Consider the following 27,106-nt stretch of genomic DNA (forward strand, 5'->3'; position numbering starts at 1 on the left):
AAAAATTTATGCGGGGCTTTTAAATTTTTAATATGTAAATATTAATTAAAACAAAATTGTTTAATACTAATCAAATCAAGGTTAATTTGATATATTAAATATATAATTTGATGAATAATGCCAACGATAAATATTAATAAAAAGAAATAAAAATATATTACAATTAAAAAAGATACTTTATTTTGGATATACAATGATGCATAGTTAAGTAAAGTTGTAATTTAATTTTTAATTTTATATTTTGTATTTAAGAGAGAGAGATAGATATTATTTGGTGTGTGGATTTGTAGGATATGAGTTTACAAAAATTAAAGTCTCAAAATGTTAGGGGAGATTAATCTATAATTGATGATTTAACACATTTGCAACTTTTTTTTTTATAAACATTTTAGGGTTCCAATGGGATTAGGGTTCTATTGATCTTGTACATTGAGAGTCTTAATAGAAATTAAAAGGAAGAATGTGCTAAAAATACTATAAAATGTTCATAATATGATGTGACATTGACTCTCATTGATGAAATTCATCAATTTAACTAATGAATGTTTAAATAATTTTTTTGTGATTAGTAATATGGCAATTTGTAAGCTAATAGTAAAATTTATAGTATGCTTAACATTACTAATAAAAAATGCACAACCTTTAAAAAATATATATAATTAAAAAAAAAAATTGGCTCTTTAACCATGGGATGTGGGGCTTTTTTCTTTTTTGGGGGTGGGGCCTTTGGCCTAAGCCTAACTTGCCTAGGCCTTGGGCCGGCCGTGGCTACAAGCACACCCAGTAGAACCGGTCTTCTTTGAGGCTTCTTCCATCTTCCTAGTCTTCACTTCAGCCAAAACATTTCTAGCCCACTCACCAAAGTACGTCTCATTGTGTCCAATTTTGCCACTCTTGAAGATGGACATGCAGCGACGATCGTCTTCCGGGTAGGGGCATTTCTCCCCATTGGGATCTCGCCATGCACCTTGATGTCTCATCCCAGACCAGCTAGCTATCCAATGATACACATATTGGCCTACGCCTGCAAGTTTTAGCCAGCCTTTAGGGAAAAACTCCATCACACTGCTGTTTCTGTCCATTAGGAACATGTTGGTTAACTGGGCACCGTGAGGGGATACTAGAATGTCTGTCATGCTCATCAGCTTCACCTGGATCAATAAAATGGATTGTAATACATTAGAGCGACTAATAGTCTACATATATAGAGCCATTAATATAGGAAGAAAGGGTTGTTGTCAGGAGTTAGGAAATTGCCACGGCCACCAAAAAAAATGCACCAGATTTTCAAATCATGTGAATTCTTGTGAGAGGATGGGAAAAATTGAGGGTATTTTCTGTGTCTGTAGCACTAGTAGTACCAACTACATTTGTACTAAATCCCAAAAGACACAAAAATAATCACAATTAGAAGGTAAGTTGATTTAGTAATACTAAAAAATAGTTTGATGTAACAAATTATTTTACAAATTATTGATGTTATAAATTTTTATTAATTTTAATTTAAATTCATCACTAACATCACAATATCAACAGTTAGTGAAAAGATTTTGTAAACTAATTTGTGGCTTTAGCATTAATTTTTCCTGAAAGAATACTGCCCTTAATACAGTTGTGCACTGTGATTGGCTTAATACACGAGAGTAAGGTGGTTGGATGGAAGGAATGATTTGAAAATCCCCATGGAATGGACTCAACATAATAATTCCTTGGGAAAAGGGATTATTATGTTATAATTTCTTATATTACGTTCATCACAAGTATCTATTTTAAAGCTCTAAATTCCGTGGATTTAATAATCTTAATACTATGGATTTGTATGTGGATTTGAATTGTGAAGACATTGCGTGGATGTTTGCTAAGTTCTATATTATTCATATACTAACCAGGTTAATTGAGTTAAGTTACATAAATGATTATGAAAAACCTTCAATTATTATAAGTCTTTTTTGGATATAGTGCAACGCTTTGCTGGAACCATGACAGCACAAGAAAATTTAAAGTTATATATATAAATTATATATGCTCCATTGTACAAAGCAAATGACTTCCATCCCCGTGTGGCCATGGGTTTTAATTAATAATAATTGAATAATTCTCTTATCCTATATAAATTTTTATAAATTTCTCCCTCTTTCCCAGAATTTGCAGAGACTATCATACTTGATACTTTAGCTTTCTGAGGAAAAAAACTAAAAATAAAACTAAAAATAATTAAATCCTGATTGCCTTTATCTATCTTAGTGCATCCCGGACATGCATCTAACAATTTGGGATTTCAAGTAACAAAAAACACTTAAATTAAGCAGTTCATAGCCAATTTGGGTGCTTTCAATTCATGGGCAGAGATCTTCAGAGTATATAATATTGAGTGCTCTGATTAATTAAAGTCTGTTTTCCGTTTGTTTGTGGTTACTTTAATTTGAGTGGGGTTCATGCTTGTTATGGTGGCAGTGACACTAATTCCACTAGCTAAACTTATTTTCTTCATATCAATTCCACTTGCTAACTTATTTTAAAGTCTTCATATATATGTACGTGTATCTGCATATCTGACAAAACAATAGCATTGAATTCTTACATATATGTTTAAAAAAAAAAAACTATAAACTTTTAGATGATTTTTTTTAATGAAAAAAAAGAGAGTAAAATTTAGGGACTATTTCTTAAGTGGAATGCATTAGATTTTTTCAATTAAATGTAAATACGTAATTAGCTGTATTGAATTTAATTGTTATAGAGATAGATAATACTGTTTGTGCTTCATCACAATCATGAGTTTGAATTTACTGTTTGTATGCTTCAATTAATATACTGCAATTGTACCTGAGTTTTGCGTGCCTAAGCTTTACCCAAAAAAAGATTTAAACTATACACTAACCTGCTCACAGAAGCTGAGATTGTTGGAGTAAGCCACCATAACTCGGCAACTGTCCACCTTAGCACACTCTCTCTCAAAGATCCCAATCACTTCAGTCTGATTCCTGAAGGATCTAGGACCAGTCCTCATGAACATGGTGATCCCAATCACAGGCACTCCTTTATCATTGACCTCAGCAACCCTACCTTCCAGGCTCACATTACAGTACATTCTAGCCTTGCACCTCATCAAATCATACACCTCCATCCTTCTCTCCCTTGACATCCCCCCCTCATTGTGCCTCATCACCACAGCTTTCTCAAAGCAAACTGGCTCATCATCACCAAGTACTCCTTCAAATCCTTCAATGTATGGTGGCCCATTAAAAGTGGCCTCCATTAAGGTCTTTAACCACAACCCCATGTTGAGCCTAAGCTCACCCCAGTGGTATAAAACCCACCTATTGGGAATTTCACATTTGTTTTTCTTGTGCCATGCCACAAAGGGTACCATAGCTGACAAACCATGCCAGATATTGTCATAGTTGTAATGATTGTATGACACAAATGTTAGGCCTTTCATGAGGGTGGCATTAAAGGGTAAAGTTTCTGGCCATGCGAGTGCGTAGGAGTTCCAAGACCCATCATGCTTGTCTCGTCCTTTCAGGCACAGAAGCCTGCCATGTGAGTTTTCTGAAGGAAATTGTTGGTATTGTACCTCATATTCCTCATGAGTGTCATACATAGAGCTCATGAACCAGGTGTGGCCTTGAAGAGCGGTTTGTGTGTATCGTAAATCTTTCAGTGGGAGAAATGTTACCGAGTGGCGGAGCTTGTCGGCCAAGGATATGAGCTCGTTGGTACAGTTGGTGGAGGAAGACGCTAGGGTGGTTGTGGTGGTGTTGATGACTCTCTGCCATTGATGCATGAGAGACCATGATGAGGTTGATAATGGGGAATTAGATGGTGGGGTTTGGAGGGAATATTGAATATTGAAGAGAATGAAGAGAATGACACAGGTGGCTAGGATGTAGATAGAGACTTTGGGAGAGTAGAAAGAGAATGGTGAGAGAGTGCGATGGTGGTGGTGTTTGAGATGGTGATGATGAGCTTTGATAGAGATGGGACTTGTAGTTCTATCCATCTCTGGAGGTGCTTTGCTCATGGCTCTGAAAATAGGTGGAGAATGGTATTAGTGTAGTTGAAGCTTGGTGGTGGTGAGTTAATGGTTATATGAGTTGAATTCTCTGTTCCCGGAGAGTCTTCCTTCAACACCTCTCACTCTTCATATGGAGGATAAGAGACTCCATGTGATGATATTTCCACTTTTAGTATACGCTATATCTTTAAGGTGCAAGCAATTTTTATTATTATTATAAATAATTTGATAGTTAAGAGAAAGGAGAATTCAAATCTAGATGTTTAAGTTTAAAATATTAAAAAATGTCAATCGATTGAGTTACTAGCTCTTAACAAGCAAATACTATTTTTCTTCCATAAATATATAAATTAGAAGACTTTTTTTCCCCTTCTTCCAATGGAAATATAGACACCACTATTTTTACAACCTATATTTAGGAATTTTTAAGGAAGTACAATAATTTGTGATATGAAATGTGTGACTTTTATATAAACTCCTTATTGACACTATTTATTATGTAATAATTATGATAAATTATGTAAAAACTAATAAAAAAAATTGTAACCAATTTTGTATTTTACATGACAATGAATGATTCTTTTTTTTTTTTTTTTAACATGAAACTCTTTTGCGATTAAGAGTCATGTGTATTTTATGTGTAAATTGTTAATTGTGTGACATTCACTTTCCTAAACTTTTTAAGTGTAACACAAAGCACAAATTATTTTATATGAGAATATTTTTTTAAATATGGACATGCGTCATTACAAAAGTAACTCACCTTTTATTAATTTCAACAAATATTTAAACGTTCATAAAATAATAAAAAAATATTATGAGATAAAACTGTAAAGAAACTCCATGTCAACGGATAAATCACATAGATTTTATATACTTTTACGAACAAAGAAACTTATTGTTGTAAGTTTATAATATATATATATATATATATATAATGTTTATAATAGGGCTGCATAAAGTAGATTTGACGCAAAAGAATATTAGAAAACTTACTTGAACGTTAAAGTGAGTCATGTACGTAGTTTGTGGGGCTTAGTAAGCCCATCAATTTTCAAAACAATACTCTTCTTGATCAATGACTGCCGTAAATTTGAATCCTCCATAATTCTGCCACATTTGACCCAAAAAAATAAAAAATAAAAAATTTGATGCCACATAAAATTCTACATTTATATTAAATTTAACAAATTAAAACTTGCCTGTAATCCATAACCTAAAAACTCATGTGTTTTTATTGGAGATAGATCTTGATTGTCAATAGACAGCCTCTAAGAGTCCAGCAACTTACGGAGCCATTGTGAAATCTTGTGTGGCGTTTCTAAAAGAGTATCAATTAATATATTTGTAATACCTTAATTAATATATTTTTCTTTAAATAATATGGCAAAACCACAATCTTTATTTTGATATATATTGGTTATCAATAGCCTTATAAAGTATAATCTAGTCTGGTGCCACTCTCTAGGAGAACTAGCTCCAAGATTTAATACATCTTGAATGCAAAATTCCATCGCTTGTTAAAAACAAGAAGGGAAACACACACACAGACATATACATATATAAAAGCACTCTTCACAGCATATTCTACGAGCAGCATATATATCAAAATAGTTTAATAAAATCAAGAAAAGGAGAAAAAGTAAATGCTTCGTTCTTACGTAAGTACCTAATAAACTCCATGAACATGAAGTGGATTATTAAAATAGAAACATGAAACTTGTCATGCAGGAATTCTTAAGAAAGTTTTACACGTGCCTTATTTGTCATTGGATCAGATTATACAGAATTTAAGAAATCAACCGTAAGTTATGTAACTTTGTCAATAACCTCCAGATTTTATGGCGAGAAGCATGAAAGATACCAATATGGAGCTTTACTTGGTCTTAAAGGAACTTGCATTGCATAAAAGATAAAAATCAATATTGTGGTGGTGCTTTCCTGACAACCTTGGGCTGATTGGGCATGAACCTCTAATTAATTTGTATTTTGAATTGGGTTTAGCTCACAATAAGAGATCTCAAAAGTAGTTTATCTAATAGTAGGCAGAATTTAAATAGTGTTTTGATAATCACTTGCTTAGAAACCTGGCTAGCTGAGGAGATTGTCAGGTAGCCAAGGTACCCCTTTTGGAGTCTGAGCTGGACTTCCTTACTCCCAAGAATGCATTCTATCCTCACTATTTTCTCTCGTGTTTCTCTCCCCTCAATTAGATTCCAACCCCTCATCCTGATCCCCTCTCCCATTTATATACCCTCCCATGAGTGGCTATGTCATGATGGGCGAATCTTCCACGTACCTATGGGTCCCCCTACTTGCGGGATCTGGGTGGCTTATTGGGTCTAAGCCATTGTTCAATCCTATCAAATCGAATGTCAAGGATGGATCCCACATCATTCTATTGAAATGATTTTCTAGTAACTTATGTCAGACGCTGAATCTTATGTTTGACTAGCAGACTCCCTCAAAGCACTACTTTCATCTACGGGACTAGAGAGGTTTGTTCAGATATGCCCATCGAGGACACGTCTGTCTGCGTAGTAGCTCGATGTTAATTAAGTTTGGGTAGAGCCCAAACTTAAACATACTCGGCTTGGGCTTGGTATGGACCAAACTTTTGCCCTCTTACAAATATAAAGGGGAAAAAGAGAGAAAAAAAAAAGGCAAAAAAAGAAAATATTTACTTCAAGAAATTTGTTAAAAGGGCCATGGAGGATGTTGAAATAAATACTACGACCTAGAAGAACCTATATATATATATACATTCCGTTTTTTTTTTTTTTTTTTTTATTTTTTAAAATTTCTCTGTTAAACTAGTATATGAATCTATGCTTTTGTGGTTGTTACGTATTAAAAACCTCTTTCTAAAGCACAATTAATTTGGAAAATGACAGCACGAGGGATGTTTCCCTTGGTATAATACCATTTAGTTCAAATCTTCATTTACAGAAGAATGATGAGATCTTGATAATGGACAGGACCACCGCGTAAAACATTGTTACAATGGCTAATGTTGAGTTTCCAAATCTATCTTGATATCATGCCTTTTTAGTAACCATGACTTATCACGGTTTTCAAATAAAAATCGTTTTGTTTGTTTGTTTTTTTTTTTTTTTTTTTTTTCACCCCTCTAAATCAAAACCATACATATATATCAGTCTTGTTGCATGTTTTAAATCATGGGATATATGCCCCAAAACTGAGTGTCAATATCATATTTTACCCGCCCTCAACTTTCTTGAAATGATTTTTTTTTTTTTAATTTTAGTAGGGTAGGCGAGATAGCCAGAAATATTCAAGAGCTAAATGCAGAGACTAATACATTATTGGGATTGAGATATGGATGTATATATTGCAAAAAAATCCTATCGTTTCTAGCTAAAACCATATTTGCCAAACCGTCATAGCAAAAAACATGTTCCAGGGGAACTTGTGGCCAAAATCACTTCAGTTTCATTTGTAGAATTGATTTAAAACCAGTCTTGTAAAGAAAGATGAAAGAGGTTTAATTGTAAGATTCCAGGTAGATGAACCCAAAATTGCTCTAGTCCAAGGGCAATCCTGCTATAAAAACTATTTTTATTTTCTTGATTAATGATTATTCACTCTTCTACATACATTGATGGTTGGATTATGTTCTTCCATTATTCTAAGTATTGCACTTCAGCATAGTTTATAAAACGTTTCATTGTCCAATTAAACCAATATTTCCTTCTCCCAAAAAAAAAAAAACCAACATTTCTTATAATTTAGCTATACCACTTATTTTTGTTATTTAGGGTTTGATCTATACCTACACACACACACACAAACCTACACAAAAAAAAATAAAAAAATAAAAATTTGACTTCATTTATTAGGTATAACAATAAATAACAATTATTATAGAGTAGATATTATAAATTAAAATATTTTATAGTATCAACTAAAACAAGAGTAATGTTAAAGATACAAATTTTTTTACAAACTACTAGTGTGGTGAGTGATTATTAGTAAATAAAAAAAAAATAATGTTAGTCGTGGGTCTAGTAAATAAACCAAAGAAAAACATCTTTGGTTTTTAGCAATTCAACCACTAATGCAACAAAAACAGAAATTATGGAGGCACTCGAAGTACCTGAAATAGTGCACTATGTCAACTATTTGGGGCTGCCATCACTCATTGGAAGACATAAGAAAGCAAGCTTCGATTACATTAAAGAACAAGTTTGGAGGAAATTACAAGGTTGGAAGGAGAAATTGTTATCTCAAGTGGGAAGAAAAATTTTGATCAAAGCAGTGGTTCAAGTCATTCCAACATACACGATGAGCTACTCCATGCACCCTCTAGGCCTATGTCAAGAAATTGAGGGACTGATATGAAAGTTTTGGTGGGGACAAAGGGAGGACTATAGAAAAATTCATTGGGTCAAAAGGGGGGATATGTGTGATCCAAAGTTTGAGGGTGGTATGAGTTTCAAGGATTTGGCGCTTTTCAATGAAGCTCTCCTAGCAAAACAAACTTGGAGATTATTGCACAATAAAAACTCTTTGTTCTATAGAGTTTTTAAATCTAGGTTTTTTCCAAATTGTTCCATTTTAGATGCTAAAGAAGGACGTGGTGGATCCTATGCTTGGAAAAGTATTTTGAAAGGGCAGGGAGTTATCAGCCAAGGAACTAAATGGAGAGTGGGGAATGGGGAAGATATCAAAATATGGGGCGACAATTGGCTGCCTTCAGTGACCTCTACCCGAGTACATGGTCCTCTAATTTCGGAGTTCCAAGAAGCAACTTTAAGTACTCTTATAAACCCCTTGACAGCAGCTCGGATACAGATTTGCTGAACATTGCTCTCAGCCCCCACAGAAGCAGACCTGGTGCAAAAAATCCCTCCGAGCCACAGACAAGCAGATGATGAACTTTATTGGCCCTATGTGCAATCGAGACAATGCTCAGTAAAGTCAGGGTAGACCGAGACAGGTAATAGCTCCTCATCAACCTTGATTGCAATTACTAGCACATAAGCAAACAATAAAATTTCAGATAAAATACTTAGAATATCAAACTGACATAAAAAAAAAATATATATATATATATATATATGAATATAAAAGACATTTGCTAGCGAAACAGATATACAAATACAAAAGAGTATAGATATGAATGTTGCAAAATTAAAAAAATAAGCATTTAAATATTTTCAATTTATAATGTGTTGATTAAAAAATAATATGTGGTCTCATGGTGGATAATTGTTACACCAACGCTTCTACATTTGTCTCGTTCTTACAACACAAATTACAATGATTAAAATTATAATATGTCATTTATAGAAGTAATTAATTCAATCATATTTCCAACACTACAACATGCAATATGAATACTTTCTATAAAGATTGATTTCCTATTTCATTTGTTTTAAACAAGTCCTACATTTTTAAAGTACAATAGCATATTACAAAAAATATATAAGTACCTTTACCATGAGGTGGGAATCCTTTACCTGAAGAAAAAGGTATTTTGACCATGTTGTGGTGAATTGGCATTTCCAACTCGACTAGACATTTTGCAACTTAAAATGACCAAGAAAGAGGTGACTTCATCAATAACCATCAGAAATCATGGTAAGAATAAAAATGATAGTGCATATTTTAACTTTAAATTACACATTCACCTTGACTTTTCATTTTTTAACCAATAAGACCAATTGTGTTGTAAATTTGCCCGTCTTTCTTGTTAATGTTATCTTGTGGGCATTTTTAAATAAAATATCACTCAATTGATCTCAAGCTCCACCACTGACTCTATTCTCCATTCCTCCCTTCTCATCTCTCTCCAGGCTCTCCTCCTCTTATCCTTTCCTCCCTGTCTGAACATAAATTGAGAGAGATCCACTCATGTGCCTACAACCATCCATGAAATTATACACCAGCTTTCTTGTCACATTAAGGTAGAACTCACATGTGGGTCTTGCACATGAAACCCACATTTATGTTAGAGGAAGATGTTGTCACTTCAGCCATATGGAATACCGCCAATCAACAACTCATGAAACCAACCAATTATCTCATCTTGCTTGATGAAACCAACCAATTATCTCAGCTTGAAGAATAAATGCCTCAAACTGCAAATTCATGACTAAGGCAAAGCAAAATAACACAATTTATTTACATAAGAGATCTACAAACCAGAATTACAAAATATCTGATATGTAAGGAAAAACTAAATAAATCGCATATAGAAACCACAGAAGTACTAGCTAATCTTATACCTCCCCACACTTTCTAGTGCATATGAATAATGCTGACTCGTCACTTTGTTTTATCTACAAGGTCAGCGAGTTATTAGACTTCTTTCTGCCCAGTCATTCTCTAGTAAATGTAAGCCAACCACACTACAGGTCACGTTGGTGGCTTTATCAGCAGGTTACACTGACAACTCAAAACGCTGTACAGAGGTTATTAACCTTTATGTTAGATGAATATTGTTGTTGGATTGGACTGTTGGGGCTGCAAAGCGTACTTCTCTTTGGTTCAGATATCCTCACATGTGAAATTGCCACCGCAAGAGCATCAACCAATCCACAGTCCTGCTCTTCCGACCTCCCACTTAGTCTATCAGATGATAAATTTAGGCTAGAGTAATCACAGAGAAAGCTACTGGCCATTAGCTTATTCATCTCTGACTCCACCCCAGGTATGGTAGTCAGTTTTCGAGAAGACAGTTTTACACGGTTTCTAGTTTTTGTCTTCAATGTTAAAGTCTGTGGTGTTTGTTCTGTATACAACAAGATCCATGGATGTCCTGGAGAAGAGCACAACTTTATCATAAACACATAAAGGCCAGAAATATATTACATTTGTTCTAGATGAAATATAATAATGAGAATATAAATAGAAACTGTGCCAAAAGATCATGAAATGTTTACTCCATTAGCCTTTTTTATTGGCAAGATATGAACCTTAACCCCTAATCAAACCCCAGGCCAGCACTTTACTGCTTCAGCCCAATCCCAAAAGAGAGCATACCTCCTTTCAAACTCAAGAAAATGTTATAGGTTCACAACATTAATATAGACGCTTGAATAAGAAAACAGAAATCCCCAAGACAAGGGATGGTAAGACTGGCTAGTGGCTTCCTCAAAAAGCCTCATACAGAAGGAAAGTAAAATTATTTAACTTCCTGATACGACAATTGAAAATTGATATTTTTTTAGTACATTTTACTACTTCAAAGTTTCCAAAAAAAAAAAAAAAAAAAAAAAAAACCTCTACAAGCAAATACTAATTCGGAGAATATTTGTAGCTTACTTAGTATTTCGTCAGCAGTTAGCCTTGCTGAAACATCCCTGGTAAGCATATGGGCAATCAGATTCCGGGCAGGTTGAGAGACTGATTCCCATACTCCACTCTTAAAGTCAAGTTTCACCTTTTTAATAGCCTCAAATATTGCCTCCACAGAATCACCCTGAAATGGAAGCACTCCAAGCAAAAGAGCATGAAGGAGGACACCAGCACTCCAGATATCAACCTTTTCTGAATACTGACCAATCAAAACTTCAGGGGCAACATAAGCAGGACTTCCAACCACACCTGCCAGGCTCTGACCTGCATTTTAGGCATATCTACTAGTAGTTGAATGCAATTTACAATAAAACTAGATGATGAATAAAGATAGGCAGAACGATAAGTAGCTATATTCAGTATTCAACAAATTAAATGGCAGAAAGAACTACAAGATCATATAGAAGAACATAATAATGATGAGAGAACATACAAAAGGAAAAAAAATTGGAAAGTTAAAAGAAACAAGGTGCATAGCCTATGAAGATGTAGATGTTATAAACCAGTGCTCATCCAATTGTTGGAGACACTTCTTACCAGAATAAATAAACAGGCAGTAACAGGAAAACGTGATAAACAGAATAAATCTATTAACCATGTTTCACTATTATGAAGCAAACCATTCATTGTGTCACCAAAATAAACTAGTGACTTAGCGGATCACCACAACCAATGTATAGTTTCAATTCAGACTAACAAAAATGTGATAATATTAATGTTTTTTTTCTTCTTAAATCTCATCCTTGTGTGTTAATATTAAAGAAAATGAGAATAAAAACATGCTTTAAGGAATATAATATTTTCTAAATACATTTATCATATAATGAATGGCAAGAAATCCTGTTTGATATTAGAAGTATGCACATGACATCTTAACCAAGCATTCCACATAGGCTATATAAGCCTTTCCAACAATAATATGTCTCAAAGTACATGGCTTCTGCATGCCCGTTCTGTTCTGCATTCCATGGCATCCACAGTTAGACACCCAAAGTATATTAACTTTTACCAAAATGATCTAGGCACCAGTCCAAACTGGCCTGTTGAACCGCATACATCCAAATCAAACCCCTTCATTAGGATGGAAAAAAATCTAGGCTTGTGATCAAATGGCAAATTGGACAACAAAACCTAAAATCTCCCTTACCCGTTATAAAGGAATACCAGATTTCAACTTTCTGATGTGGGTGAGATGCCATCCAACTACAAAGGCTTGTAAGCCCTAGATTAAACTAGCTAACATATTGATGACCAGGAAACTCTCAATGACTCAAGTACTCAACCTAAAAAGACTTCCAACCATTTTATATCTTGATAATTGATTATTATTCTTTAATGAACCATTTAAATCAACATTGTGAAAATTAAATATATGATTTATGTTTATCAGGCAGGCACAAGACTCCAAATGAAGCAAAACTAAGCAAAGACCATGTTTCTAGAACAATGTCAGACAGAAAATAGCAAATGGAAATTTTAAATACAAAAACATGTTAGGTGCATATAGTGATCAAATTTTAAAGGGAGTAAAACATGAGCGCTTGAAAAATAAAATGACAAGAACGACACTAAGTGACAACTGCACATTAACTATTCTCAAGAACAATGAGATTTCTCTTAAAGCTACAGCATGTATGTCCGTTTCTTCAATCAATGGTAAAAATAAGCTAAATGATGCCAAATTGCATTGAAAATCAGAATTGTTGATAGAATCAGTTTTACCATTAGACACCCTCATGGCTAAGCCAAAGTCTGCAAGTTTCATCTGCCCTGAACTTGTAAGAAGGATGTTTTCAGGCTTTATGTCACGGTGGACAACACCCATATCATGGCAATACTTGATAACCAAAATGAGTTCCTTGAGTACATTAGCAGCTCGATACTCTGAATACTGCCCTTCCCTAGCCATATGGTCAAGCAGCCGTCCACCCGAACAGAATTCCATCACAAGATAAAATGATTCCATATCTTCATACACTGCCTTTATCGTTACAACACCAGGATGACCAGAGAGATGCTGCATTATCTCCACCTCTTGATATACAAGCTCTCCCCCCTTGCGCAATATCTTGCATGCAAACTCTTCTCCACTCACTCTACTCCGACACAACATTACTGACCCAAACCTCCCTTGCCCAATTGTCACAACCAAATCATAATCTTGCTCAATCTTCTTCTTCCTACCCATTTGAGTTGCAGCATTGATACACCCAATTTTTCTCTTAAGACCTCTCCCAGATGAGTTCGGACAGGTGCTCCCACAAGGTGGGGCAGTTACAATTCCTTTAAATACACTCTTACAGGAGCCAACTGCTTTAACTTCATCTTCCTTACACTTTTTTTTGTGCCTTGAGCTATTTTCCAATGACGAATGAGACCAAATGGTTGATAATGATTTCAGAGAATTGTGACTTAACACTAAAATATCCAGTCCCTTCCTTTTCTTGCCATGTGCCTCCATGATGCAATTCAAGGTAGAAAATAATACAATATTGTGATTTCCATTATCAACAGAAAAATATATCTCACTTACTGCATCATAAACAAAAACCCCCTTGTAAACCTTGAACCAAATCATTGATTGCTTTCTTATCGAGTTCTGCAATTCCAGGAAATGTATAGCAATCAAAACATAATAAATTAATCCCTATTAGCAAAGAGAGGCAAAGGAATGGGAAATCGTCAAGGATGACTTCTTTGAGACCATATGAAAACACTATACATTCAAAATTGACATTATATAAATGGTACACAAACACAAATAAGAACAAAGTTTGAACCTTTGAACACCAGGAGCCGCTTGTTCTTCTTCTTCCGCCCCATCTGAACGGATGATTCACAAATTCGTTTTGCTTTTATTAAAAAAGGCAATTTGAAGACATGAAAACCCTTAAGGTAGAAAAACATTAAATAAAATGCCCCATTTAGTTGCTAAAAGATTAGAGATTTAGATTATTAAAACCCTACTTTGCATGTACTAGTATTTCACTTATTAGGACCTAAAAAGGGAAAATCTGAACTCTATACACAGCTGACTTTTTTTTTTTTTTTTTTTTTTTTTTTTTTTTTTTTTTTTTAAGGATGAACTGATCAGCTGTGTATTAGAAAACCATATTTGATGTTGTTAAGGAAAATTCCTCAATCTTCAAAAAAAACAAAACCAGCTAAAAACATAAAATTTCCACTATTTTTCTTGGATCCAAAAACAGAGTTTAAAATCAAACAAAATCACTCACAAATGAGAAACAGAAGTAGCTATGTGTCAGTTAAAATATGAATAGCCTTTTAGCCTTCTTAAGGTCAGTTTATCAACTATATAATATATATATATATATATATAGAATCCCAAGTCTTGTTTTCTTATTTTCCTTCCTTTTCTAAGTAAACAGTGTCAAGAACAAAAAAAGGGACATCTAAAAAACTAAGGTTAGAATCTATAAAAGGAAAGTGAAAGATACAAACTGGGAAACCCTGAAAATGAAATAAATGAAAGCTTGAGTTGGGTACGCTTATTTACCTTCCACAGAGAAGAAGAAGAAGAAAATGGAATTTTGATGGAGCTCCTGTGACTGTGATTGGAGGCTACAGAATTGTATTGGAAAGGGAAAGCTTCATACTTGTGTGAGTACTGTGTGTGTTTAAGAAAGAGCAAAGTTCCACGTGAAAACGACAACCGTTGGTATAATTACTTGGTTCGTCTCGCGCGTCCCCATTAACTACCCATGTGATGGGGCTCCTAAAACACTACAGTGTCTTTACCCACAAAGTAGGGAATCAACATTCCACTTATTAAGATTAAGACAATACTCTCTAACCTATTTTTTTTTTTTTTTTTGCCCTTTTTGTTGACCGAAGTAGAGGTTGATTTTAAGGTTTTTTTTGGGAGGAAATTCCTAGATTGAATTTTAAGATACTAGTAATTTCATGGCTAAACATGAGTTTATTAATATCTGGGACACAAAATGTTAGAAAAAGAAAAGCTATAACATCTTTTATTATTAAAATTTTCATATTACGAAGTTATATTAGAGTTTTCAAAAGAAAATTTTCAAATAAAATAAGGCATGTAAATATTCAAACTCTCATCCTCAAACCCATAAGGAAAAGAGTTTTGAGGGAGTCAAACTACTAAGTCATCTCCATAAGTGTTATGATAAAGTTTAATAAGTTGGAGGATTGAGAATTGAACATACCTAAGGGGCAAGATAGGACCTAAGGGGGCAAGGTAGGAGCTAACTAGATAGAAACGAGTGGAGGAATCAAAGATGTCATCACTATAGGACAAGCGATTAAAAGAATTGAAGAGAAAAATTGATGTGATGTTCAAAGTTATGAAACAGAAAAATCTCATACTTAGGGGTGTGCAAGGGTTGGGCTGAGTTGGATTACTTTCAACCCAACTCGACTCTTTTTGGTTTAGAAATGTGCAACCCAAACCAACTAAAAAAGAAGGATTTTCATTCAACCATTTAATCCATCATCCAATAAATTATTACAATTTACACAGTTGGGCCTAATATTTCAAACTCAACAAAACTGTCTCAAAATACCAAAATAAGGCAAATTAACAAATTCAAATAGTATGAAAAATGAATAATTTTTTCTTAACATATTCATCAGCATATATAATGACAAAGATATTGTACATTTTTAGACCCCTTAAAACAAGTTGTTTAACCTAATATTAAGTCAAGTTGATTAACAAGTTCATTAATAAGATCTAGGTTAAACTCATTCAAATCATATTGTGTGAATAACGCGGAAAAGTAAATAATACAACGATATGATAACCCAAGAAAACTAAACCGGTAAAAACTCTGCAGAAGATTTAACCTAGCTATCCTCAAGGTAAAACAAATCTACTATGAAAGAATTGAAGTTTTACAATAAGACTTAGACCACTAATATTCTATTGCTACCTCGAATAGAAAACTTACTACTATGACCACATAACAACTCCGAGTCCATAAACTACTTCTTTCCTTGATTCACAACAACCACAAGTTCTCCTACTTGTGACTTTGAGACTCCACTCAAAGGTTTCAGTCTTCTTTAAATTCTTATGCAGCAACTAAAGTGATCACCAAGTTCTTGACATTAATCTTGATCTTAATAACCCTATGTATGAAGGTAAACACCTCTAGATCTCACAGGAAATTCACACACACAACATATCAACAACATCTAAAATGTGGCTAGAGTTTTTTCTTTTATACTTGAAGCAATACATAAAACCCTACACATCATATGAGCTTGGGCTAAGTTAGAAAGTCTGCATAAAAATAAAATAAAAATAAAAATTTGCATGAGCTTCGATCAATTGAGTCTAATTCTCGATCGATCGAGCCTTGCAGAAATTCAATAGTAATTTCTTGCAATTACTCGATTCCAACCTTACACAGAACCACACTTTGAGTAGCCTAAAACTAGACTAAATGTTTTGATTATGGTTTGCCAACATTACACATTGAAGTTCTAATACATTTAGATCCTAAATTCTTAGAACTTAACAAACTCCCCCTTTAGCAATCCGTGACAAAACATATACCAAAACAAAAATGCTCAAAATTTAAAAAGCCCATTAAACATCAAACATGCCCAAAATAATTCAACCTAACTACTATCTATCAGTTGTCAGTGTAATCAGCAGCACGACTGAATAAACCTGTATATTCTTGAAACACTCAACAAACACGTAAACGCATGTGTGGAAAATACAAGTAAAACAAAATAATTTCTTGATTTCACAAAACAGAAAATAAAAGACATATATCATGAATAACCTCATAATATAAATCAATAATCAATATAGCACATGTGAAACAAGAAAGAATAATAGAAATAAAAACATCAAACTATCTCCCCCTAACATATACAACCCATAAAAATAAATACATCAAGATAAATACATCATGAGCCAAAAATAAATAAATACATCATGAAGCACCGAGATACATTCTAAAGCTCCAAAAACTCAAAATCTCCCCCTATCTCCATCAATATGTACTCCCCCTTTTTGTGACGAATTGCCAAAGGGCAATCAAGACTCATCATCAAAAGAAGGTGGTGGAGTAGACCGCCAAACACTCACCAAATCCACACGCAAAGCCTGAAGCTCCGTGAGAACATCCATCAAAAGCTGTTCATGTGCTGCCTAAACAATCATAACAGTATCCAACATACTCCGAATGGATGAATCATCTGAAGAAGGTGAAGGATCAACAACGGCGATGGGATCGACATAAGCCTTAACAATAAGGTCACCTGAAGAAGGAGGCTAAGCTGCAGCACCTGTGGAAGACTCTACTTTAGGGCATTTAGAGCTAGCTTTCATCTGAGCTACTCTCTGCCTAAGAAAGGTGGCACCTATGGGAGCTATAATATGTATGGGCTCAGATGTAGGAAAATCCTCTAAACCTAGATGTAACAAAATCCTATGTATAAAAACAGGGAAGAAAAGACCATGTGTAGTAGAACTACTCCTATGAACTTCAACCAAGGAATGAATGAAAAGAGAAGGAAAATTCATAGGAGCATCAGTCACAAGGGCATACAAAAATGCACATCTCTTAATAGGAATGGTGTGCAAGTGAGAGATGGGCCAGATACAATGACAAGAAATCTGAAAAAACAAATAATGAATCTCAATAAAGTCATGGGAGGTAATATGAGGATCAGTACCCCACTGAATGGAAGTACCAGTGAGATATGACATAATGTCATTAAGGGGAGGGGTCTCATCATAAAGGTAGACTGGCTATCGTACCAAAGGTACCCTAAGAGCAGAGGCCACTACTGAAGGAGTAATGGTTTACTCTTCACCCCTTATCCAACTCATCACATAATGAGTGTTGGAATCATCGAAATGGACAGAGAGATTCGAGTTGAACTCTCTAATCAAGGCAACCGGAGGAGGATAAGAAATATCCAACAAAGATAACCAACTCTTACAATCAAATTTCCTACTAATCTCTGGATCTAACTCATCTAAATCGACCTTTCTCTCCACCCAAACAGACCTAAATATATTCAGCTTCTTATAGGTTTCTTGGTTTTTTTGAAACCTAAACCTTTCACTATCGAAGGCTGGGGTAAAGGTGGAAGTGGTTTTCTTATTGGCTCTAGTCTTCCTAACCATGATGCTAAGGGTTGAAAATGATAGACAGAAACAAAAATCAAAGAAAGAAAACAAAGAAAACCAAGGGCAGACTGCATTAGAGAGAGTTAGAGCAATAAAATATAACAAATAACAATCTATATGATGCATGACATGAATGAACAAATGATTCATGCTCTAATGCATTGAAAACAGTTCAATTTTACTTTATGAATCAACAATTGACTTTAACATAACGTTTTAGAATAAAACCGCCAAATTTTGAAAAATCCAATTTCAAAAATTTAACCAAATTGAGTAATTAATCATTATACTAGATAGGAACCATCATATAATGACATAATTAATCAATTTCACAAGTCAATTTTACCAAATTAAGCCTAATTGAACAAATCCCCAATTTCATGTAGTTTCAAGCCCTAGAATTTCAAAATTTTCCCAAAACACAATTTAATCAAATTAAAGCATGAGAATCAAGTTAATAGCATCTAGAGACAAAAACCCATGAATCAAATGTGAAAGAAAACAATCCAAAAATCAAAAACCCCAAAAAGATTGAGTTCGAAAATTTCAACTAAAATGCATGAATATTGCATGAAAATTGTGAATAAAATGAAAAAAGATGGGCAAAAAGGTCTTATTGCCACTTGAAGACAAAAAACTTGAGAAAATTTTGGAAGAAAATGACAAACTTTGGTGAGATTGGATCGGCCGAGCAAGAGACGTCAAAAAAACTTTTGAAAAATTTTGAAAAGTGTAATGAACACATGAGAGCAAAGTCTTTTTAAAAACTCACTGACCGATTTTTCGATTGGTTAAAAATTAGATTCAATCGATCGAAAATCAATTTCGATCGATCCAGNAAAAAAAAAAAAAAACAGCTAGAACTACGACATAACAACACACAAGATGCCTCATTAATACACCTCATGGGACGAGCAGAACGGATTTAATGTTAAGGACTTTGTGGTTTGTGCCCCAAGAAGTATGCCCAGCAACCAAGTACCCAATGGAAGGAAAACTACAAAGTAACAAAATGCCAACAACCAGAAGAACAAAATAGAACACAAGTTCTAGGTTCAAAGAGAAAAAAAGTGTGGGGGCACACGCCCGAAACTAATGCACACCAGGAAGCCTAAATGGAAAGAAGCTAATCAGTTTCGGATAGAAGCAGGTAAAAAGCATAGAAAATTTTCATCTGCACTTTACATTAAACGGAACCTCTATAATTCACCTTAATTTTAGTCATTGATCAAATAAAGACCAAATTTCTCTGGCACAATCATGAATATATGAATACATTTATCAAGAATCAAAGTACACGCAGCCACTTCCACAATCTCAACCATCATTTTTCATAAATTTCACCATCTAAACCAGAGTGCACTATGAAATTGGCTAATAGTTGTACTTAATATAATAAGAATTATAATGTAAATGAGGTATGAAACCTTCTCTTACAGGTCTCCAATCATGACAAGAATCTAGAAAGGTTACACATTTATTTGATAAATATTTTAAAACTCAAATGAGCTTGCAATTCTTAATTGTCATAGAATTGTTTCAGAATGTGCAGCATATCAAGCCTAATTGTCAACTATTAACCATTCTAGATTCGGTATGTCAAGGACTTTATCAAAGTTTATTTTTGAACCCCATCCTCAGCCCTGAGTTCAAACTGGCTTCAAAATTGCAAAACTACAAGATTTGCACCAATTTTTAACACTAGCAGTAATGATTACATTTGCCAGCCAAGAAAACATCTTAGATCCAAGAAAGATTAGGAAGATTAAAAAAAAAAACACAAATCTGATACTTAAGAAGCCCTCGTGCTTACATTTTAATGGTATGGACACAGCGAAACAGCAGCAATACCAGAATGCTGAACATATGGATGCAGCAAGCTTACAAGTATTATTTCCTTTCTGAGATGTCCGAACGACTTTTCAAAAGAGACGTCCAAACGCAATAAATTACTCCCTTAAGTATTGTTTGCAGAGAAAACCAAACTCTAGCTCCTATTTCGATCCACTAGTTGGGTCCGAGTTTTTCTGAACCAGCAGCAGATGAAAATTGTGGGCTATTTCAGTCAAACCGACATTTGCAAATGCATCCAAAAGCCTACTACAAGAAGAAACATCAAAATCTGTAGTAGTTGATTGCTTCCACTGATCAATAACTTCTCCTACTTCTTTCAAATGCCCAAGAATCAGATATGAAGAAAGAATGCAAATATAGTTTCTGCTGGTCATTTTCTGTTTGGTCATTCTCAAGGATTTCCATATCTGATCAATTTTATCTATGTTTCCTAAACCAGCATACAAAATAATAAGGAAATCATATGTTATCCATTCCCTTTGTGTAATACCTTTCTCAGCTTCAACTAGAGTGTTGGACTCTGTATTCACAAGATGACCTGTAGTAATATATATATTGGTAAGGTTAATGTATCTCACCCAATCTTCATTAGAACCTGAATCTCGGCTCATTTCCTCCATAATCCTTCTAACTTCATCGATGTTTAGAGTTGCAGCACATGAACTTATCCATAGATTGTAAGTGAAGATATCTGGCGCAACCTTCTGTCGTTTAAGTTCTTCGACAACCAATGAAACCTTCTCGACATGCCCAACTGACATGTATAATGTCATCATCTCATTGTATGTAAGGGCATTGAAGGAAAGGTTTGATTTCTTTATCCTTTCATAAAGTTCCTCGGCCTTCTCAGTCAATTTTGCCCCTGCATAAGAGTGGAGGAGAGCAGTGTATGTTTCACTTGTTTTTGCAGAAGGGGGTAGGCCTTCAAAGTAGCGTTCTGCACTATCAAGGCCAAAAACTTTTGACATCAAGTCAATGCGGACTGCATAATCAGAGTCTGATAATTCATATTCTTCATGGCTAACCATCCATTCTGATATCTGCAAGCTAAAATCAGTTATACAACAGGATTTACCATTACATCAACAATTATCTGTTTTTTGATAGGTACCATTACATCAACAATTATGTATTCAGCAGGTACCTCAAAGGAAGCTAAAACATTTGCTTAACAGATGTTCTGGAACTCTTCCCAGAAAATTCTATCATTTGATTGCCCACTAATCACGTTACATATATTGGATAAGAAAGGAATTAAATTATGCAAGATAATCAAGTGCTCCATCATAATCTATTTTAATATTAAAATATCACATAACTCTAGCATAAACGTCTAGGTTATCAAGTAATCAAGATAATTTCACTCATGGTTTATCTGAACTACAAACAAGGGAAAACACGATGACACTAAGGGGAAAAGAAAAGAATCTTCACAAATTTCATCAACATATATTCTTTAATGTGCCCAAGATATCCCATAAGATAAGCAATTAGATTGTTGGTCTTGTTCATGCCTCCAACTGTCACATAAGAAACCCTTATAGCATGCCTATTAACATTTGTTGATCACTTCAATTACAGACGGAGCATTAGGTTTTCAGTGAGGAGAGAAACTTTGCCATTTGGTTTGGGATAAATCAACAAGAGAGAGAGAGAGAGAGGGAACCAAAAGTTTTGTTTTTTTTTCTTTTTTCCTTTTTTTGATAAGTTGGAACCAAAAGAGAAATAAATAAAAGAATAAGTTTTGAAGCTTCTGTAAACAATGTGATCTGTTTAGGAGAATATAAAGGATTAGGAAACCCTCAACCCAAATCCTGAACTCTCATTTCAGGATAAGCTTCTTAGCCATGCTGCAGTTCAAACTGTGACTTTTGCATTTTTCTATAATAAATCTCTACCCATCTCACCCTATTTTTTATGGCCTCATTTGGTAGTGTTTTGAGGGGGCAAAAAGAGCTTTCCAAGGCCAAAAATATATTTTCAAGCAAAAGGAAGTTGTTTAGAAAATTTTGCAAAGAGCTTTTAGAACATCTGCATTTTGGAAAAAGCCCAGATTTAAAAGCCATTTGGGAAGGGTCTTTTACTGTTCTTCGAAAAAAAGACTATGAATTGACAAAATGTCCCATGCTAGTTTGACATGGTGGCAACCATCCCCCTTTATGAACTTTCTGCCAAGCCCTTCATTCTGATGACTTGAGAGAGAGAGAGAGAGAGAGAGAAAGAGCCCAATCTAAAGGTTTATGGCCTATGAATCGAAGCTGCCACTACCATTGCATCCTCATCACCAGTATGTTTGCCATTTGTTGAAGCATACTCATTTGTTTTCTAAACTTTTTGGGTTCTTCAAAGTTTTTATCATTAGAATTTTTTCATTTAGTTTTGTAAATCTCTGCAACATAGCTAGTTATCTTTGTCAATGAATTTTCAAGTTACCAATGTCAATACATGTGGAAGAATGTTTGAGATATGGCTTGATAATAATAATAGTGTATTGGCTCTTCATATTTCCTTCCTCAAAAGCAAGCCTCTTTGAATGTTTTCAAACCTTTACTCATGCATATGTTCTGAATTAAGAAGATGAATTACATAGAAACACCAACACTACAAATAAAAAAATAAAAATAAAAACAAACAAGGCAACTTAAATATCAATATCATGCCATGCTTTACTTCCACATTAAATCTCAATTATATTGATTTTATATATTATTTTTTTAGTAAATTGATTTTATATATTAATTGATAATCACATCCATTAATTGGATAATTAGAAGGCACCAATTATCAAGAGGAATACTTTAAGGCACCAATGAATGTTTAAGATTTTTTTATTTAAACACATCCAACTAAACTATATATATCTACCTAGAAACCAAATGAAGAAAAATTTGTACAAAGCAATGGCAAAAACCCAAAAAAAATATACACAAAAACAAGTACCCACAAAAGAAATCTCAATATAACACTAAATACAAAAGCCTTTCAAAAATCACCAGAATTCCAATAAATCATACTAGCACACCTTTAATTTCGTTTTAATTTCACAATCACTTATAAAATTCATTAAGATTTTCCATCATTACTTTCTCGGAAACCAAACAGCCCAAAGAAAATCATTTCAGAGAGAGAGAGAGAGAAAAAGCGAACCTCGAGAGCGTGTTTGTAACGATGGGACTTCCTGAGGTCCTTGGCGATGTGGCGGAGATCGGAGATGGAAATCTGATTGCCTTCACTGAGCCATCTTTGGATGACATTGGTGACGCTCCGCTTGGCGAGTCTGAGCCTAAAGATTCTACTCCTCAGGTCATCGTCGTCGTCGTCGTCGTTTACTTGAGAACTCGTCAAAGAATCACCTTTCAGAGTAATCGAGCAGAGAAACCTAGAGAGGTAGCTGGTTCTGTTGAAGAGCGAGAGTGACTGAGAATTTTCGTGGACGATGTTGAATCCGCCATTTCTGCGATATTCTAGGGTTTATGAGAAATACAGTATTTATACCAAAAAGAGAAATAACAGTAGTAGTAGTAGTAGAGTATGCTTTACCGAATGAGAGGCAGGAAAATGGAGCGAGAGCGAGAAGCCATTGCTGGCTGAGCTATTTGCTTTACAACTGCATTTTTGCAGCTGAGTGAGTGAGTGATTGATGGCAGATACCCGGTTGGGCGGGTTGTGGATCGGTTAAAAGGCCAGTACCCGTTTATTTTTTTTTTATTTTTTTAATTTATGGTAAAATATTATCTGAGCCTTACATTTTTTTTTTTTTTTTCATTCTTAAATTTTTTTTTTCTCTAAATTTTGTAATGATGTTTTTCAACAGTTTTGAGACAAAAATAAGAATAAAATGATTTTTTTTTTTTTTTTTTTTGTAAACTTTAAGAACAAAAGGTGAAACATTTTCAATAGTTTAAACATGTAAAACAAACTTTAGGGACAAAAAATGAACATTTTTTTTAAGTTTAAGAATGAACAAAAAAACTTTTGGTAAAATAATATTTTATCTAAAAAAATTATTATGCATTTCTTCATATTTATCATCTATGTAAATGTCTAAAACATGTGTAGTTTTTTATTTTATTTTATTTAAAAAAAATACATGTAATTATGAAAAGTTATTCTAGGATAAAAAGTTGTGAAAATGAAAGAATTTGAATGTGACCTAGGAGTTTGAAAATTATTATTTTCTTTATTTAAACTTATTGTAATTGATTTGCAATAGTATTTTAGACCAGACACTAAAAGTAATAACAAAAAATAATAGATACTAAAAATAGCACATGCACATATTTTTGAGAGGAAGAGTAAGAAGTCATACATTCGATGATTGTAAGAATAAAAATAAGGAGAAATTACACTTTTGCATTCTAAATTATACTCATTTTACACTTTTGTTCCTTGAACTATTAAAATACATGATCAACTCCTCAAATTGAAAATTTTGTAACACTTAATCCCTTGTCACTTGTTTTGCTATTAGGTTTGATGGAAAATGCAAGCACATGCACCACAAGTGAACTGGACTCTACACTTAAAGTTAAAAGACAAAAATACCCCTCCATCATCACTGTTTGTCTTAGGAAAATTTAATGGCTAAAACCCTGAGAAAAAAATAACTTAGAAAAAAAACACATTATAACAAGAAAAAAAATCGCATGTACAGTAAAAAAAAAAAAGGAAAAAAGTGTTTAAAATCACTCATGTAGGGACTTAATTTGGATTTGACCCTGAGTATGAATGGGTTTTCAGCCCAACAAGCCCAAACAATAAATTTGTAGAGAGTGGGTTAAAGGTTTAAGCGCTGGCCGTCGATTACCAAACATGAACCCCATTCTTCTATTAAAAAATACTTAGAACTTTTTTACAATCTGGGGGGATGCTCCTCGGCCCGTGGCCGAGGAGCCCTTTTTCAAAATGAATTTTATTCAAACTTAAAAGGTGCAAAATTATTTTAATTTTTTGCAGAAATTTTTTTTTATAAATTTTTTATGTTATTTGTTCAGTAATGGAGATGTGCTATTCGTTCTGCCCTGTGTTTTTTATTTTTTATTTTTTGGTTTTGAAAGAAAGAAAGGGTCAAAAAGAAAGAGAGAAAAATTTAAGGAATAGAGAACATGGTGTTTGGATAACGATGTTGAATAGTTCATACACTAAGAATATTTTTTTTCCTAAAATAAGAAAAGAACTAAGAAATTGAAGCAGAAATAATAGTCTTTTTGAAGTGAAGGAAATTTCTATACTTGGTGAAAAAGAGAGGAATGTTAGCATCAATTCTATTCTCAGATGTAAAAATTTAAGAAAACAAAAAAAAATTCAAACTACTTGATGTGTTTTAATTTGTTCATGATGAGATTTTAGATGCAATTCCTCCGGCATGCATGTACTGAAACTTTAGACATCGGTTAATTAAGTAAATATTGCTAAAGAACTATTTGAATTTACTAATATTTTAGTACATCTCTAAGGTTAGTGCATGAAGTCTTATTTTATTATTTTTTAAAATTTGATGGTTACATTGGAAAATAAGGTATTTGAATCTTTGACGTTTTAGTTGGAAATGTTAGTCAAGTTACAAAACACTTAGTATGTCATGATCACATATATGAGTCTTGGAAATCATTTGAAGGTAAAATAAGAGTGTAATTGATTTTACGACTGAAGTGGGAGAGTTTTACGGTCAATGTAAATTATTTTTCATTTGACCAAATTTTCCATGCCCAACCAAACACACGGTAGGCTGTTAAATGATTTTCTGAAATGCTTTTCAAGCGAAACAAATGCCGCCTTAGTGATGTCATGATTACATACGTGAAGATAATCATTTTGCTTAACTTATTATGTTCCTGGAATAATAGATAAATAGCTAAATATGGATTAGGGCTGCTAATATGTCACATGCCCTGTCCTAAATATAGAAATAGGTAAAGAACCTGGGACGTGCACTGAAGCTATAGGAATTTTTCCTGGCTCAACGAATTTTGGGGTCTAAGGCCAAAACTTTAAACGTGGCCTTTCTTATATTTAAATATTAATTAAATATATTTTATTTATTTATTTTTTTTGAGATGTAAAATTACCAGCTAAGTTTTTATTAAAAAAAAATGTCAGACAAATACATAATAAGTTATGATTAATGAACATAAAATGGAACATAAAAAAATGGGACAAAAAATTTATACCTAAATTTAGTAAATAAACGTGCTTCTCACTAAAAAGTAAAAAATAAAAAATAAAACATAAGCACTTTTGAGGCCTTTCTTGTTTGGAGGGTTCTTGCCCTAGTTTGATGCTGATCTTTTATTAGCTTCTGTAGGGACTTAATTTGGATTTGACCCTGAGTATGAATGGGTTTTCAGCCCAACAAGCCCAAACAATAAATTTGTAGAGAGTGGATTGAAGGTTTAGGCGCTGGCCGTCGTTCACCAAGTATGAACTCTATTCTTTTATTAAAAAATACTTAGAACTTTTTTACAACTGGGGGGATGCTCTTCGGCCCATGGCCGAGGAGCCCTTTTTCCTCTCCCTTTCTTCCCCCCCCCCCTGCCTTACTTTATTCGCTTTCCTTATATAGTCTTCATCGTCCTATCTTGTTCTTCTATCTGTTGATCATCCATTCGACTTTCTCCTGGCCGTCTGTCCCCTCAAAGGTCTTATCAGTACTTAAGTGGTTCACTCCGATCAACGTTGCCCTGCTAAGGGGTTATATCCCCATTAATGCGGCCAGTGGGGTTAGGTGAATGCATTAAGTGTGAGGGTGACAGCTTACTTTGGGCCTGGTC

The 27,106-nt window shown here is 33.9% G+C and overlaps 3 protein-coding genes across 5 annotated transcripts; all 3 read right to left on the reverse strand.

Annotated features, from left to right (window-relative positions):
- Positions 1 to 460: 460 nt before the first annotated feature.
- LOC111991828 (uncharacterized) lies at positions 461 to 4,168 on the reverse strand. Its single transcript, XM_024023637.2, has 2 exons — positions 2,882 to 4,168; positions 461 to 1,151 (listed from the first exon to the last, which is right to left on the reverse strand). Exons 1-2 carry the CDS (start codon positions 4,022 to 4,024, stop codon positions 747 to 749), a joined length of 1,548 nt encoding a protein of 515 aa, XP_023879405.1. The 5' UTR covers positions 4,025 to 4,168; the 3' UTR covers positions 461 to 746.
- Positions 4,169 to 10,137: 5,969 nt separating this feature from the next.
- LOC111991842 (serine/threonine-protein kinase PEPKR2) lies at positions 10,138 to 15,079 on the reverse strand. Of its 3 annotated transcripts, XM_024023652.2 has the most exons (5): positions 14,859 to 15,079; positions 14,122 to 14,164; positions 13,064 to 13,940; positions 11,309 to 11,605; positions 10,138 to 10,802 (listed from the first exon to the last, which is right to left on the reverse strand). In XM_024023652.2, exons 3-5 carry the CDS (start codon positions 13,917 to 13,919, stop codon positions 10,438 to 10,440), a joined length of 1,518 nt encoding a protein of 505 aa, XP_023879420.2. In that variant the 5' UTR covers positions 13,920 to 13,940; positions 14,122 to 14,164; positions 14,859 to 15,079; the 3' UTR covers positions 10,138 to 10,437. The 3 variants fall into 3 exon arrangements, with proteins under 3 accessions (XP_023879420.2, XP_065616079.1, XP_065616077.1); XM_065760007.1 differs by lacking the exon at positions 14,122 to 14,164; XM_065760005.1 differs by having other exon boundaries at positions 14,122 to 15,079.
- A 4,879-nt stretch (positions 15,080 to 19,958) lies between these two features.
- On the reverse strand, positions 19,959 to 23,993 carry LOC111991849 (pentatricopeptide repeat-containing protein At5g09450, mitochondrial). Its single transcript, XM_024023662.2, has 3 exons — positions 23,877 to 23,993; positions 23,484 to 23,790; positions 19,959 to 21,376 (listed from the first exon to the last, which is right to left on the reverse strand). The coding sequence occupies exons 1-3, from the start codon at positions 23,915 to 23,917 to the stop codon at positions 20,477 to 20,479; spliced, it is 1,248 nt and encodes a 415-aa protein (XP_023879430.2). The 5' UTR covers positions 23,918 to 23,993; the 3' UTR covers positions 19,959 to 20,476.
- Between the last annotated feature and the right edge of the window lie 3,113 nt (positions 23,994 to 27,106).

This window comes from Quercus suber, unplaced genomic scaffold, assembly GCF_002906115.3.
Source record: "Quercus suber isolate HL8 unplaced genomic scaffold, Cork oak 2.0 scaffold_350, whole genome shotgun sequence".
Classification (NCBI taxonomy): Eukaryota; Viridiplantae; Streptophyta; class Magnoliopsida; order Fagales; family Fagaceae; genus Quercus; species Quercus suber.